Here is a 16,626-nt window from a genome sequence, read left to right as displayed (position 1 = left end):
CTCCCTAATTTTTCAGAATACAAGCCTGAAACAATTTCTAAAGACTGTTGACATCTAGTGGAAGGCATAGGAACTGCAATTTGAGTCCTAAGTCAATGGATACTGTAATGGCATTGAATAGAAAACTACCAACCAAAATAATCCTACTTCCTGATTGAATTTTTTCAGGTTTTTGCCTGCCAAATCAGTTCTGTTATACTCACAGACATTATTTAAACAATTTTGGAAACTTTAGAGTGTTTTCTATCCAAATCTAATTATTATCAAATTATTATATGCATATCCTATCTTCTGGGCCTGAGTAGAAGAAAGTTTAATTTGGGCAGGCTTTTCATCCAAAATGTCAAATGCTGCCGCCTACCCTAGAGAAGTTAACTACACATGTTTGATGATATTACTAGTTTAACTAGCTTGTCCTGCGTTGCATATAATCAATGCGGTGCCTGTTAATTTATCATTGAATCACAGCCTTCTTCGCCAAACAGGTGATGATTTAACAAGCGCAATTGCGATGTACCTAACCATAAACATCAATGCTTTTCTTAAAATCAGTACACAAGTATATTTTTTTAAACCTGCATATTTAGTTAAAATAAATTCATGTTAGCAGGCAATATTAACTAGGGAAATTGTGTCACTGCTCTTGCGTTCTGTGCAAGCAGGGGATATGCAACCGTTTGGGCCGCCTGGCTTGTTGCGAACTGTGTGAAGACCATTTCTTCCTAACAAAGACCATAATTAATTTGCCAGAATTTCACATAATTATGACATAACATTGAAGGTTGTGCAATGTAACAGAAATATTTAGACTTAGGGATGCCACCCGTCGATAAAATACGGAACGGTTCGATATTTTACTGAAAGAATAAACATTTTGTTTTCGAAATTATAGTTTCCGGATTTGACCATATTAATGACCTAAGGCTCGTATTTCTGTGTGTTTATTATAATTAAGTCTATGATTTGATATTTGATAGAGCAGTCTGACTGAGCAGTGGTAGGCAGCAGCAGGCTCGTAAGCATTCATTCAAACAGCACTTTCCTGCGTTTGCCAGCAGCTCTTCGCAATGCTTGAAGCACAGCGCTGTTTCTGACTTCAAGCCTATCAACTCCCGGGATTAGGCTGGTAATACTATAGTGCCTATAAGAACATCCAATAGTCAAAGGAAAATTAAATACAAATGGTATAGAGAGAAATCGTCCTATAATTACTCCATCCTAAAACTTCTTAACTAGGAATATTGAAGACTCATGTTAAAAGGTACCACCAGCTTTCATATTATTTCTCATGTTCTGAGCAAGAAACTTAAACGTTTGCTTTTTTACATGGCACATATTGCACTTTTACTTTATTCTCCAACACTTTGTTTTTACATTATTTAAACAGAATTGAACATGTTTCATTATTTATTTGAGACTAAATTGATTTTATTTATGTATTATATTAAGTTAAAATAAGTGTTTATTCAGTATTGTTGTAATTGTCATTAATACAAATACGGGTATATATATAAAAATCAACCGATTTAATCGGTATCGTCTTTTTTTGGTCCTCCAATAATCGGTATTTGTATCAGCGTTGAAAAATCATAATCGGTCGACCTCTAAGTCTGTGTGGGCTGCTGCTGTGTATTCACTGTCTGAACTGATATGCGTCGTCTCCCATGGGCCAAAGGTGGTGGGAGGATCATCAGGAGTAATGAGATAGATGGTTATATTCAGTGAAGGCCTGGCTATCACGTCTCTGATCTAACAGTTAACTCAACACAATGGTCCTGATTACCCAGTGACTCATGCACAGATGTTCTCTGTGGACTCTAAGGAGTCAGGGTCACCCTGTCCTCATTTTCATGTTACCTGAAACCCTTTTCTGTTCAGAGTCACACTTTCAATGCATATTTCCCTTTCAATATTTGCCTTTCGGCTCCTGAGTGGCGCAGCGGTCTAAGGCACTGCATCTCAGTGCAAGAGGCATCACTGCAGTCCCTGGTTTGAATCCAGGCTGCATCACTTTTGGATTGGGCCGTGATTTGGAGTCCCATAGGGCGGCGTAAAATTGGACCCAGCGTCGTCCGGGTTTGGCCGGGGTAGGCCGTCATTGTAAATGAGAATTTGTTCTTAACTGACTTGCCTAGTTACATAAAGGTTAAATAAATAAAAATGAAAAATTCAATACACAATGTCAAGTGGGATTGTTTTCCTGTGAAGTAAAACATAGTGTGTATAAAATATATTGACTTTGCATTCTCTTGTTTCCTGCCCTTTCCATTCCCTCACACTTGCCTCGTTCCTCTCCAGAACTTCCTTCGGTGTCAGAACAACAAGAACAACTATAACCTGGTGTGTGAGACGCTGCAGTTCCTGGACTGTATCTGTGGCAGCACCACAGGAGGCCTGGGGCTACTAGGACTCTACATCAATGAGAAGAACGTGGCTCTCATCAACCAGACAGTAGAGAGCCTGACAGAGTACTGCCAGGGACCCTGCCATGAGAACCAGGTACTGAGATGTGTCTTTGCCTTTAGAACTACTACTAGCTAACTGCCCTTGTCATTTGAACTAATTAGCTATGGGCCTTTGTCATGTTCTCATTAGAACTACAAGCAGATAGTGTGGGTCCATCCCATAAGACAGGGATCATCAACTAGATTCAGCCGCGGGCCGATCTTTTTCTTGAGTGGATGGTTCGGGGGACGGAACATAATTTCAAATGATTTGTAGACTGTAAATTGACCGCAAGAAGCGCAAAAATATATAATATTTGACTAAACATCATAAGTTCAAACGTTGCTTACATTTGTATATGATCACTTGTCTATTATGCTTGGAAATTCTTGGGAACAGATTTCCCCAAATAAAATCACTTGGAGTTGATTTCCTGGTGTTCTTAGTTTTTTTTCTGTCCAACAATAAAAAATATTTTGCTCAGAAAACTTGGGGGTGAAATAAAACCACCTTCGGCCCACGGGCCGCCAGTTGGAGAACCCTGCCATAAGAACTAGCTACAAGCACATGTGCATACCATAGGAACCAGTTATGGACTCCTGTCCTGGGTCCATTTCCATCCATACTACTTCTACTGTCATTGGGTGGATTGAGAGGGTCCTGACATGCGTAGTTCTTGATCTAGTGTTGTCCTCCTCAGTGTCTTTAGAAAATTGACCCAAGTTCTTGTTTCCTTGCAGAACTGCATAGCCACCCATGAGTCCAACGGCATTGACATCATCATCGCTCTGATCCTGAATGACATCAACCCGCTGGGGAAGAAGAGGATGGACCTGGTGCTGGAACTCAAGGTGAGGCCTCCTTCTTATTAGGTCTGCGTCTGAAATGGAATCTTATTCTCTATGTAGAGCTGTACTTTTGACCAGATTAGTGTACAATATAGGGAATAGGGTGCCATTTCGGAAGCAGCCTGGGTCTCCACACTAGGCCTACTGTACTAGTAGTAAAGCAACTTTACCCTGTACTCTAATAACTACTAAACCCCGGGTGGAACTTAAAAACAGTGTGCTGCTGCTTTTGAAATCTGGACAACTCATTAATCTCTCCTAAACTAGCACCTTAGGTGCCAAAGCAAATATCTGCAGAGTGCATTTCCCCCCTAAGCCTTTTTGGATTCTGTCTGTTTTATTTGGAAGGAGGAACAGAAACATCTCAAAGGATTTGATCTTTAACTTTAGACATATCTCATTACAAGGGCATAATGGTTTAATATCATGGAAACGTATTTCTCCCTTTCTCTCAGAACAATGCCTCCAAGCTGTTGCTGGCTATCATGGAGAGTCGCCATGACAGTGAGAACGCTGAGAGAATCCTGTACAACATGAGGCCGAAGGAGCTGGTGAGCCTCGTGTCCCTACAAAACTCAACGTGTCCATACTAGTCCCCATTAGTCCCCACAAATCCCCTTTTATTCCCAGACATCCCCATTCATCTGAAAAAGTAATCATTCATCCCCCCCACTGAACAAAAATATAAACACAACATGTAAAGTGTTGGTTCCATGTTTCATGAGCTGCAATATAAAATCCTATACATAGGGCCTCCCGAGTGGAGCAGTGGTCTAAGGCACTGCACCGCAGTGCTTGAGGCGTCACTACAGACCCTGGTGCACAATTGACCCTGCGTCATCTGGGTTAGGGGGTTTTGGCCAGGGGGGCTTTACTTTACTACATCACGCTCTAGAGACTCCTTGTGGCAGGCTGGACGCATGCAAACTGAATTCGGTTGTCAGTTGAACTGTGTTTCCTCAGACACATTGGTGCAGCTGGCTTCCGGGTTAAGCAAGCGGGGACGCATAACTTGACCTTTGCCTCCTGAGCCCATTGGGGAGTTACAGCGATGAGACAAGATTGAAATTGGAGAGAAAAGGGGGGTAAAATAATAATAGAAAATCCCATTTTTCAAACGCACAAATTTGTTTACATCCCTCTTAGTGAGCATTTCTCCTTTTCCAAGATTATCCATCCACCTGACAGGTGTGGCATATCAAGATTAAACAGCATGGCCATTACACAGGTTCACTTTGTGGTGGGGACAATTAAAGGTCTCTTTGCAATGTGCAGTTTTGTCTCTAAACACAATGCCACAGATGTCTCAAGTTTTGAGGGAGCGTGCAAATGGAATGCTGACTGCAGGAATGCCCACCAGAGCTGTTGCCAGATAATTTAATGTTACCATAAGCCACCTCTGTCATTTTAGAGATTTTGACGGTACGTCCAACCGTCCTCACAACCGCAGACCACGTGTAACCCCGCCAGCCCAGGACATCCGGCTACTTCACCTCCGGGATTGTCTGAGACCAGCCACCCGGACAGCAGATTAAACTGTGGGTTTACACAACGAGGAAGTTCTGAACAAACTGTCAGAAACCGTCTCATCTGTGTGCTCGTCGTCCTCACCATGGACTTGACCTGACTGCAGTTTGGTGTCGTTACCCACTTCAGTGGGCAATTGCTCACCTTCGATGGCCACTGGGATGTTGGAGATGTGTGCTCTTCACAGTTGAATCCCAGTTTCAACTGTACCAGGCAGATGGTAGACAGCGTGTATGGTGTCGTGTGGGCAAGCGGTTTGCTGATGACAACGGTGTGTACAGAGTGCCCAATAAGGGCGGTGGGGTAATGGTATTGGCAGGCAAAAGCTACGGACAACGAACACAATTGCATTTTATCGATGGCAATGCACAGAGATACCGTGTCTGGATCCCAAGGGCCCATTGTTTTGCCATTCATCCGTTTCAGCGTGATAATGCACGGCCCCATGTTGCAATGATCTGTACACAATTCCTGGAAGCTGAAAATGTCCCAGTTCTTCCATGGCCTGCATACTCACCAGACATGTCACCCATTGAGCATGTTTGGGATGCTCTGGATCGACTTGTATGACAATATCACCAATATCCAGCAACTTCGAACAGCCATTGAAGTGGATTGGGACAACATTCCACAGGCCACAATCAAAAGCCTGATCAACTCTATGCAAAAGGAGATGTCACGCTGCATGAGGCAAATGGAGGTCACACCAGATACTGACTGGTTTTCTGATCCACGCCCCTATGCTTTTTTTTTTTAGGTATCTGTGACAGATGCATATCTGTATTCCCAGTCATGTGAAATCCATGGATTAGAGCCTAATGAATATATTTTAATTCACGGATTTCCTTATATGAACTGTAACACAGTAAAATCTTACAAGTTGCATTGATATTTTTGTGTAGTGTAGTTCTATCCTCCTGAGAAAGTCAGTGTTTCTGGTCAGGTATAAAGCAGGTAATGGTTCTGTGGGTGGTGTGATCCTCAGGTGGAGGTGATCAAGAAGGCCTACCTGCAGGGAGAGGTGGAGTTTGAGGATCCCGAAGAGGAGGACGATAGTGGGGAGGAAGAGGAGCATGATGCTGCATCCCCCAGGAACGTAGGCCACAACATCTACATCTTGGCCCACCAGGTAGTGTTCAGGGCCTAGTTGACCCCAATGACACATTTAGATACACATGTTTTTTTTGGATAACCAACCACTGGATACAACCATTTGAGGTATACACGTACTCTCAGCAGAGTCAGATGCAGTCTCCTGTCTTACCTGCCATACTCCTCACAAGCGATTTTTCACCCCTTATTTGACCTTTGAACCCTGTAGTTGGCGCGCCACAACAAGGAGCTGCAGGTGATGCTGAAGCCAGGCGGGACCAACGGAGAGGGAGACGAGGCTCTGGAGTTCTACGCCAAACACACTGCTCAGATAGAGGTCAGTGACATCACACACATACACTCACACAGTTTACTAACTGGATATCTTTAATTGTCAGTAGAGCAGTGTTTCCCAATCCTGGTCCTGGGGACCAAAAGGGGTGCACATTAGTCTTGGGCAATATACTGTATCCCGGGGTATTTTGAAATATCATCAGTATGATTTTCCTTACCGTTTCCGATTTTCAATACCAGCCTCAAGGGAGTGCGTGTAACGCCACGCACGCCCAGTTAAGTATAACTATAAGAAATCTAAGATGTGTCATAAATTATATCCTTCTCAGGGCTCAAGCTATGCATTTGGTTTGCTAACTTGTTAGCTAAGAGAATAGATGTCAAGATCAAGCTTTTTAGTTACAGCAGAGACATTCAATCCCCTCTTGAATCAAGATCCCTGTTGCCTAAATTGTTTTGTGCATCAAAAATGTGTGTATGTGTGTTTGTTAATATGTATAGTGGGGAGAACAAGTATTTGATACACTGTCGATTTTGCAGGTTTTCCTACTTACAAAGCATGTAGAGGTCTGTAATTTTTATCATAGGTACACTTCAACTGTGAGAGACAGAATCTAAAACAAAAATCCAGAAAATCACATTGTATGATTTTTAAGTAATTAATTAGCATTTTATTGCATGACATAAGTATTTGATACATCAGAAAAGCAGAACTTAATATTATCAGAAAAGCAGAACTTAATACCGTTGTTTGCAATTACAGAGATCATAAGTTTCCTGTAGTTCTTGACCAGGTTTGCACACACTGCAGCAGGGATTTTGGCTCACTCCTCCATACAGACCTTCTCCAGATCCTTCAGGTTACGGGGCTGTCACTGGGCAATACAGACTTTCAGTTCCCTCCAAAGATTTTCTATTGGGTTCAGGTCTGGAGACTGGCTAGGCCACTCCAGGACCTTGAGATGCTTCTTATGGAGCCACTCCTTAGTTGCCCTGGCTGTGTGTTTCGGGTCGTTGTCATGCTGGAAGACCCAGCCACGACCCATCTTCAATGCGCTTACTGAGGGAAGGAGGTTGTTGGCCAAGATCTCGCGGCCCCATCCATCCTCCCCTCAATACGGTGCAGTCGTCCTGTCCCCTTTGCAGAAAAGCATCCCCAAAGAATGATGTTTCCACCTCCATTCTTCACGGTTGGGATGGTGTCTTGGGGTTGTACTCATCCTTCTTCTTCCTCCAAACACGGCGAGTGGAGTTTAGACCAAAAAGCTCTATTTTTGTCTCATCAGACCACATTACCTTCTCCCATTCCTTCTCTGGATCATCTAGATGGTCATTGGCAAACTTCAGATGGGCCTGGACATGCGCTGGTTTGAGCAGGGGGACCTTGCATGCGCTGCAGGATTTTAATCCATGACGGTGTAGTGTGTTACTAATGTTTTTCTTTGAGACTGTGGTCCCAGCTCTCTTCAGGTCATTGACCAGGTCCTGCCGTGTAGTTCTGGGCTGACCCCTTCCTCATGATCATTGATGCCCCACGAGGTGAGATCTTGCATGGAGCCCCAGACCGAGGGTGATTGACCGTTATCTTGAACTTCTTCCATTTTCTAATAATTGCGCCAACAATTGTTGTCTTCTCACCAAGCTGCTTGCCTATTGTCCTGTAGCCCATCCCAGCCTTGTGCAGGTCTACAATTTTATCCCTGGTGTCCTTAAACAGCTCTCTGGTCTTGGCCATTGTGGAGAGGTTGGAGTCTGTTTGATTGAGTGTGTGGACAGGAGTCTTTTATACAGGTAACGAGTTCAAACAGGTGCAGTTAATACACGAGTGGAGAACAGGTGGGCTTCTTAAAGAAAAACTAACAGGTCTGGGAGAGCCGGAATTCTTACTGGTTGGTAGGTGATCAAATACTTATGTCATGCAATAAAATGCAAATTAATTACTTAAAAATCAGACAATGTGATTTTCTGGATTTTTGTTTTAGATTCCGTCTCTCACTGTTGAAGTGTACCTATGATAAAAATTACAGACCTCTACATGCTTTGTAAGTAGGAAAACCTGCAAAATCGGCAGTGTATCAAAGACTTGTTCTCCCCACTGTATGTATATACCGTTTGGAGTCGGAAGTTTACATACACCTTAGCCAAATACATTTAAACTCAGTTTTTCACAATTCCTGACATTTAATCCTAGTAAAAATCCCTGTTTTAGGTCAGTTAGGATTGCCACTTTATTTTAAGAATGTGATATGTCAGCTTTTATTTCTTTCTTCACATTCCCAGTGGGTCAGAAGTTTCCATACACTCAATTAGTATTTGGTAGCATTGCCTTTAAATTGTTTAACTTGGGTCAAATGTTTCAGGTAGTCTTCCACAACAAGTTTGGTGAATTTTGGCCCATTCCTCCTGACAGAGCAGGTGTAACTGAGTCAGGTTTGTAGGCCTCCTTGCTCACACATGTTTTTTCAGTTCTGCCCACAAATGTTCTATGGGATTGAGATCAGGGCTTTGTGATGGCCACTCCAATACCTAGACTTTGTTGTCCTTAAGCCATTTTGCCACAACTTTGGAAGTATGCTTGGGGTAATTGTCCATTTGGAAGACCCATTTGCGACCAAGCTTTAACTTCCTGACTGCTGTCTTGAGATGTTGCTTCAATATATCCACGTAATTTTCTTCCTCATGATGCCATCTATTTTGTGAAGTGCACCAGTCTCTCCTGCAGCAAAGCACACCCACAACATGAGGCTGCCACCCCGTGCTTCACGGTTGGGATGGTGTTCTTCGGCTTGCAAGCCTCCCCATTTTTCCTCCAAACATAACGATGGTCATTATGATCAAACAGTTCTATTTTCGTTTCATCAGACCAGATAACATTTCTCCAAAAAGTATGATCTTCCCCATGTGCAGTTGCAAACCGTAGTCCGGCTTTTTATGGTGGTTTTGGAGCAGTGGATTCTTCCTTGCTGAGCGGTCTTTCAGGTTATGTTAAGATAGGACTCATTTTACTGTGGATATAAATAAATATGTACCCGTTTGCTCCAGCATCTTCACAAGGTCCTTTGCTATTGTTCTGGAATTGATTTGCACTTTTCACACCAAAGTACGTTCATCTCTAGGAGACAGAACGCGTCTCCTTCCAGAGTGGTATGACGGCTGCGTGGTCCCATGGTGTTTATACTTGCGTACTGTTGTTTGTACAGATGAACGTGGTACCTTCAGGCGTTTGGAAATTGCTCTAAAGGATGAACCAGACTTGTGGAGGTCTACAATTTTTTTTCTGAGGTCTTGGCTGATTTCTTTTGATTTTCCGATGATGTCAAGCAAAGAGGCACTGAGTTTGAAGGTGGGCCTTGAAATAATCCACAGGTACACCTCCAACTGACTCAATGATATCAATTAGCCTGTCAGAAGCTTCAAAGCCATGACATAATTTTCTGGAATTTTCCAAGCTGTTTAACTTCTTAGTGGTCCTTTCACTCACCAATCCCGTAAATGGGATTGATTTGACAACACCCAGTGAAATAGCAGCGCGCCAAATTCAAAAACAGAAATACTCATTATAATTCATAATCATACAAGTGTGATACATGGGTTTAAAGATGAACTTCTTGTTAATCCAGCGACAGTGTCAGATTTCAAAAAGGCTTTACGGCGAAAGCAAATCATGTTATTATCTGAGGACAGCACCCCATCAAACATACACATGAAAATCATAATTCAACCCGCCAGGCACAACACAAAAGTCGGAAAAAACATATAATGCATGCCTTACCTTTGAAGATCTTTTTCTGTTGGCACTCCAATATGTCCATTAAACATCACAAATGGTCCTTTTGTTCGATAAATTCTGTCGTTATATATCCAAAATGTCAATTTATTTGGTGCGTATGATTCAGAAAATACACCGGTTCCAACTCGCGCAACATGACTACACATGATCTAATTAGTTGCCTGTAAACTTGATCCAAACATTTCAAACAACTTTCCTAATACAACTTTAGGTATTTTTAAACATAAATAATCTATCAAATTTAAGACGGAATAAACTGTGTTCAATACCGGAGGAAAACAAAGTGGAGTGAGCTTTCAGGTCACGCGCCCCAACCACAAAAGTACACTTCACTCGACACTCGTTCTGAACAGGGCTATTTCTTCATTTCTCAAAGGAAAAACATCAACCAATTTCTAAATACTGTTGACATCTAGTGGAAGCGATAGGAACTGCAAGCAACTGCGATAGAATTCTAGATTCCCATTGAAAAGAGAGTGACCTCAAAAAAATGTTTCCTGGATAGTTTGTCCTCGGGGTTTCGCCTGGCAAATAAGTTCTGTTACATACATCATTCAAACACCTTTCATCCGGATGTGAAAATGGTGCCCCCTAGCCTTAAGAAGTTTTAAAGGCACAGTCAACTTAGTGTATGTGAACTTCTGATCCACTGGAATTGTGATACAGTGAATTATAAGTGAAATAATCTCTCTGTAAACAATTGTTGGAAAAATGACTTGTGTCATGCACAAAGTAGATATACTAACCGACTTACCAAAACTATAGTTTGTTAACAAGAAATGTGTGTATTGGTTAAAAAATTAGTTTTAATGACTCCAACCTAAGTGTTCAGACTTCAACTGTAGATAGGTCGATGTGTGTTGTTATATGTGTGTGTTATTATAAAAACCTAAATGTTTTATAACATTTATAAATGTTATTATAAAAGCTTAAACACTGCCATAGAGCGATTTCAGTTCTTCTAAATCTGAGGCATAATGGAATGCTCCAAGCCTGGGGCTAAATGACACTGTCCAGGCACCTTCGTGCTCCCCAACCTGGGGCCTAAGTGGCTGGTACACTCTATACCTATGGAGCTGAAAGTGACTGAGTGTGTTCCTGTGTGTGTCCTCCTCTCAGATCGTGCGTCATGACCGCACCATGGAGGAGATAGTGTTTCCTGTGCCCAACATCTGTGAGTTCCTGACCTGTGAGTCCAAACTGAGGGTGTATTACACCACAGAGAGGGACGAGCAGGGCAGCAAGATCAACGACTTCTTCCTCAGCGCTGAGAACCTCTTCAATGAGATGAACTGGCAGAAGAAACTACGAGGTAGCTACAGTAGCTCTTCAAAATGGCCTCTCAGGAGGGTTTTACAAATTGATATTCATCTACTTCCTCTGAAATGTTACTGCATTAACTTGATGCAGTGTAAATAACAAATATAAAAGGTGTGTGTTATGCCAAAACTTCCTTGTGATCTAATGACTTGACCCAGAGGAGCTGAGAAAGGGTTTTAATGTTGCTGTCGCAGGGCTAGTGTTAATAGAGCCAGTATCATCCTAACTCTGTGTGTTTTGGCAGAGGTTAGTGTTTCGTTATTACACCTCTTCTTTCCATTGTCAGTCTGTCAGTGGGCTGTAGGGGCTTTCCACTACATCTGAGCCGTGAAACAGTATGAATCACAACTGAGAGCACAGCGCACAGAGACAAGACATTTACAGTCTCACACACACACTACACACACACGCACACACCCATTGTGCATCCACAGAGACACATGCCCACACACTTCTCTGTCACTGTCAGACAGAGATAAAGAGAAAAGTCCCTTTCCAATTAAACCAATCTAAAAAGCGACACAGAATAGCGTATATAAACAGTGCCAGCATGCCAGATTGGCTGTCAGCTGTGGGGAGGGGAGAAGACAGCCAGCTTCAATAGAGGAAAGGTTACAGTGAGTTGTCTAAAGGTCGCTTTCCTCATGGGTGTCTAGTCCTTAACCAACATGAACAGCAGAGACATTCAACTCCCGCTGCCTTTGTGGTTCTTTCCTCCCAGCTTAAACTTCTAATAACAACACATAGACTACTTTTTCTTCACTCAATTCTATAAATGTTACCTGTTAAAAGTGTAATATTCGTCCATTGAAATATTTTTATAATAGAATAAAGTTATGTGCTTTAATACAGAGCCTTTCTATTATTGCACACTTTCAGTACGAGGTACTGATACTCTGTATCACACAGCTTCACACACCACTGCCCTCCAGCTATGAGTACTGCAGGATATACTGAGCCTGCTGTGAAGTATCATACCAAATAAGGAAATGTCCAATAGATTTGCTGTTATTGGTAAAATGTGTAATGTCAAGTTTATTTCCCATTCTCTTTTAAAATGTTTGTTCTCTTTCTCTCTCCCCTCTCCCTACCCCTTCCCTCTCTCTCCCCTCTCCCTACCCCTTCCCCCTCTCTCCCCTCTCCCTACCCCTTCCCTCTCTCTCCCCTCGCCCTAACCCCTTCCCTCTCTCCCCCTCTCCCTACCCCTTCCCTCTCTCCCCCCTCTCCCTACCCCTCCCTCTCTCTCTCCCCCCTCTCCCTAACCCTTCCCTCCCTCCCTCTCTCTCTCTCTCCCCCCTCTCCCTACCTCTTCCCTCTCTCTCTCTCCCCCCTTCCCTCCCTCCCTCTCTCTCTCCCCCCTCTCCCTAACCCTTCCCTCCCTCCCTCTCTCTCTCCCCCCTCTCCCTACCCCTTCCCTCCCTCCCTCTCTCTCTCTCTCCCCCCTCTCCCTACCCCTTCTCTCTCTCCCCCCTCTCCCTACCCCTTCCCTCTCTCTCTCTCTCTCCCCCCTCTCCCTACCCCTCCCCCTCTCTCTCTCTCTCCCCCCTCTCCCTACCCCTTCCCCCTCTCTCTCTCTCTCTCTCCCTACCCCTTCCCTCTCTCTCTCTCTCCCCCCTACCCCTTCCCTCCCTCTCTCTCTCCCCCCTACCCCTTCCCTCCCTCTCTCTCTCCCCCCTCTCCCTACCCCTTCCCCCTCTCTCCCCCCTCTCCCTACCCCTTCCCTCTCTCTCTCCCCCCTCTCCCTACCCCTTCCATCCCTCTCTCTCTCTCTCTCTCCCCCTCCCTCCCTCTCTCTCTCTCTCTCTCTCTCTCTCTCTCTCTCTCTCCCCCTCTCGCTACCCCTTCCCTCCCTCCCCCCTCTCTCCCCCTCTCCCTTTCCTCCCTCCCTCTCTCTCTCCCCCCTCTCCCTACCCCTTCCCTCTCTCTCTCCCCCCTCTCCTTACCCCTTCCCTCTCTCTCTCTCTCCCCCCTCTCCCTACCCCTTCCCTCTCTCTCTCTCCCCCCTCTCCCTACCCCGTCCCTCTCTCTCTCCCCCCTACCCCTTCCCTCTCTCTCTCCCCCCTACCCCTTCCCTCTCTCTCTCCCCCCTACCCCTTCCCTCTCTCTCTCCCCCCTACCCCTTCCCCCTCTCTCTCTCTCCCCCCTCTCCCTACCCCTTCCCCCTCTCTCTCTCTCCCCCCTCTCCCTACCCCTCCCCCCTCTCTCTCTCTCCCCCCTCTCCCTACCCCTTCCCCCCTCTCTCTCTCTCTCCCTCCTCTCCCTACCCCTTCCCCCTCTCCCTACCCCTTCCACCTCTCTCTCTCTCTCCCCCTCTCCCTACCCCTCCCCCCTCTCTCTCTCTCTCTACCCTCTCTCCCTACCCCTTCCCCCCTCTCTCTCTTTCCCCCCTACCCCCTCTCCCTACCCCTTCCCCCCTCTCTCTCTTTCCCCCCTACCCCTTCCCTCTCTCTCTCCCCCCTACCCCTTCCCTCTCTCTCTCCCACCTACCCCTTCCCTCTCTCTTTCCCCCCTCTCCCTACCCCCCCTCTCCCTACCCCCCCTCTCTCTCTCCCCCCTCTCCCTACCCCTTCCCCCTCTCTCTCTCTCTCCCCCCTCTCTCTACCCCTTCCCCCTCTCTCTCTCTCTCCCCCCTCTCCCTACCCCTCCCCCCTCTCTCTCTCCCCCCTCTCCCTACCCCTTCCCCCCTCTCTCTCTCTCTCTCCCTCCTCTCCCTACCGTTTCCCTCTCTCTCTCTCTCTCCCCCTACCCCTTCCCTCCCTCTCTCTCTCCCCCCTCTCCCTACCCCTTCCCTCTCTCTCCCCCCTCTCCCTACCCCTTCCCTCTCTCTCTCCCCCCTCTCCCTACCCCTTCCATCCCTCTCTCTCTCTCTCCCCCCCTCCCTCCCTCTCTCTCTCTCTCTCTCTCTCTCTCTCTCTCCCTCTCTCGCTACCCCTTCCCTCCCTCCCCCCTCTCTCCCCCCTCTCCCTACCCCTTCCCTCTCTCTCTCTCTTCCCGCTCTCCCTACCCCTTCCCTCCCTCCCTCTCTCTCTCCCCCTCTCATTACCCCTTCCCTCACTCCCCCCTCTCCCTACCCCTTCCCTCCCTCTCTCTCTCCCCTCTCCCTTCCCTCCCTCTCTCTCCCTACCCCTTCCCTCTCTCTCTCTCTCTCCCCTCTCCATACCCCTTCCTTCCCTCTCCCTCTCTCTCTCTCCCCCTCTCGCTACCCCTTCCCTCCCTCCCCCCTCTCTCCCCCCTCTCCCTACCCCTTCCTTCCCTCTCTCTCTCTCTTCCCCCTCTCCCTACCCCTTCCCTCCCTCCCTCTCTCTCTCCCCCTCTCGCTACCCCTTCCCTCACTCCCCCCCTCTCCCTACCCCTTCCCTCCCTCTCTCTCTCTCCGCTCTCCATACCCCTTCCTTCCCTCTCTCTCTCTCTCTCTCTCCCCCCTCTCTCCCTACCCCTTCCCTCTCTCTCTCTCTCTCTCTCTCTCTCTCTCTCGCTCTCCCCTCTCTCCCTACCCCTTCCCTCTCTCTCTCCCCTCTCCCTACCCCTTCCCTCTCTCTCCTCTAGCCCAGCCTGTGTTGTACTGGTGTTCCAGAAACATGTCATTCTGGAGTAACATCTCCTTCAACCTGGCCGTCCTCATGAACCTGATGGTGGCCTTCTTCTATCCCCTGGAAGGGTTGCGTGAAGGTCAGTCACGGGCCAGCAACCTTCAAGCTTTCACCTTTAACCCCTCCCAAAGCCTTGACCCCTCCCAAATCTTTGACCCCTTGATTGTCAAGCCACAGTCAAAACTAACCCTGGACATCAGGGTATTTCATTCATTTTGAAAGTTAGAACTTGGGTTCAAGCTGTAGCTATGTCCTTTTCAATCTGATTGTGCTATTCATTCATTATGTCTATGCAGGTAGTGTTTGTTTCAGAAAACCGTTGTCTACATGTATCTGGTCACTAGGGACGTCATATCAATGCTCAGACTCTTCCCTGTATATGAAGGAGTTTTAAGAGATTTCAGGTTTTCGCTGTTTCCATTCTGGATTCTTTCATGTGTGTTGATGAAATGGTATGTTTATGTGGGCACACCGGCCCGGCTCTGTTCCCTTCAGAGCCATCAAGCATGTTTGTATATCCCTTTGAAGTGCTGGTGTAGAGCATCGGGTCAGAGGATGGTTGCGTGAGTCGCACACACAACACCGAGGGCTGAAAACAGGAAGAACAGAGGACGGCTCAAGTCTCCGTGATGTGATCCGGGCCAGTTGCACTGTATCACAAAGACTTGTACATGTATCTCAGTGCAACTGGATGGCTGCAATATTTTTCTCTCTTTTGTGCGTTTTATAGGTGTTCCTCTACTTTTGCATTATGGAACATTATGAGTGCACAATAACTGTGGAGCATTTTGTTAAAATAATTGACGATGGACTGATGTGTTTATATTACACTGTGTTCTACACAGTTCTGTTTATAGAGGCTTATTTAGGTAACACAGTATTTCCTTAATTATGCAACACAAATGGTACTCACACTCAAGTTAAATGTATTGTATCATTTCGTATGGGGGGAAATTGTATCTGTGTAAACACAGGACAATAATATTATTAGCAATGAATATTTCAATGTGAGGGATTGACGCTATACATATACAATTTTGCCATATGCTAACTTCATTACCTCTTCACAAGTGTAGATATTTCCAAACAGTGCAGCAGTAAGTATAGGTACCGGGCATACCCATCTCTGTGTTTTAGAAGGTCAAATATTCCCTTTGAGACATTTTGGGCTCTGGGAAGTGAAACAAAATCCTTTGCTTGGCCTTCCCTTCCCAAACTCCTACTGACCCAGTGAGCTCTGTCTTTCACTTCTTCCTCTGACCTATTGACCTCTGATCTCAGGTCACCTGACTGGGATCAGGATCATAGGCTAAAAATCTCTCCTCTGTCTCTGGTTTTCTTTCTTTCTCTCTCTCTCTCTCTCTCTCTCTCAAAAACTAGAGACGTTATCATGTGGAAAAGTAATCCTCATCAACCCCATTTCAATGTACATGAATGCTATTATACACAGTCACACTAACTACTGTAACTGAGTGGAGCAGTGGATGAGGCCTCTTCTGTAGACTACACCAGTAATATAGCACTGTACAGTTCAGCCCAGTGTGTGTGTGTGTTTCCCGCCCAACAGGACATTAGAGCTGTGTGAAGGGGGAGTGAGATGATCACGTGAGGCCCCACATACCTTTGGCCTGGTTCAGCAATTCTGTTTATTGCTTTATTACTCAGGGCCTCCACCCCCCACCCCCCCCGCCCGCTCTGGAATGAGGGATAGAAATTAGAT

At 45.7% G+C, this 16,626-nt stretch overlaps 1 protein-coding gene across 9 annotated transcripts in view; it reads left to right on the top strand.

Moving 5' to 3' along the window:
* Window positions 1-16,626, top strand: part of LOC110528182 (inositol 1,4,5-trisphosphate receptor type 1) — a 175,444-nt gene that overhangs the window by 128,489 nt on the left and 30,329 nt on the right. For all 9 annotated transcript variants that reach the window (XM_021610038.2, XM_036983724.1, XM_021610040.2 and 6 more), the window contains 7 exons: window positions 2,299-2,499; window positions 3,186-3,296; window positions 3,749-3,844; window positions 5,806-5,949; window positions 6,142-6,249; window positions 11,116-11,308; window positions 14,863-14,985. In XM_021610038.2, coding sequence (XP_021465713.2) covers window positions 2,299-2,499; window positions 3,186-3,296; window positions 3,749-3,844; window positions 5,806-5,949; window positions 6,142-6,249; window positions 11,116-11,308; window positions 14,863-14,985 — 976 coding nt within the window. The remainder of the gene's footprint in view (window positions 1-2,298; window positions 2,500-3,185; window positions 3,297-3,748; window positions 3,845-5,805; window positions 5,950-6,141; window positions 6,250-11,115; window positions 11,309-14,862; window positions 14,986-16,626) is intronic.

The sequence above is a fragment of the Oncorhynchus mykiss genome, chromosome 7, assembly GCF_013265735.2.
Source record: "Oncorhynchus mykiss isolate Arlee chromosome 7, USDA_OmykA_1.1, whole genome shotgun sequence".
Taxonomy (NCBI): domain Eukaryota; kingdom Metazoa; phylum Chordata; class Actinopteri; order Salmoniformes; family Salmonidae; genus Oncorhynchus; species Oncorhynchus mykiss.
Note: the sequence above shows the minus strand (reverse complement) of the source record. Positions and strands in the feature narration are given on the sequence as shown.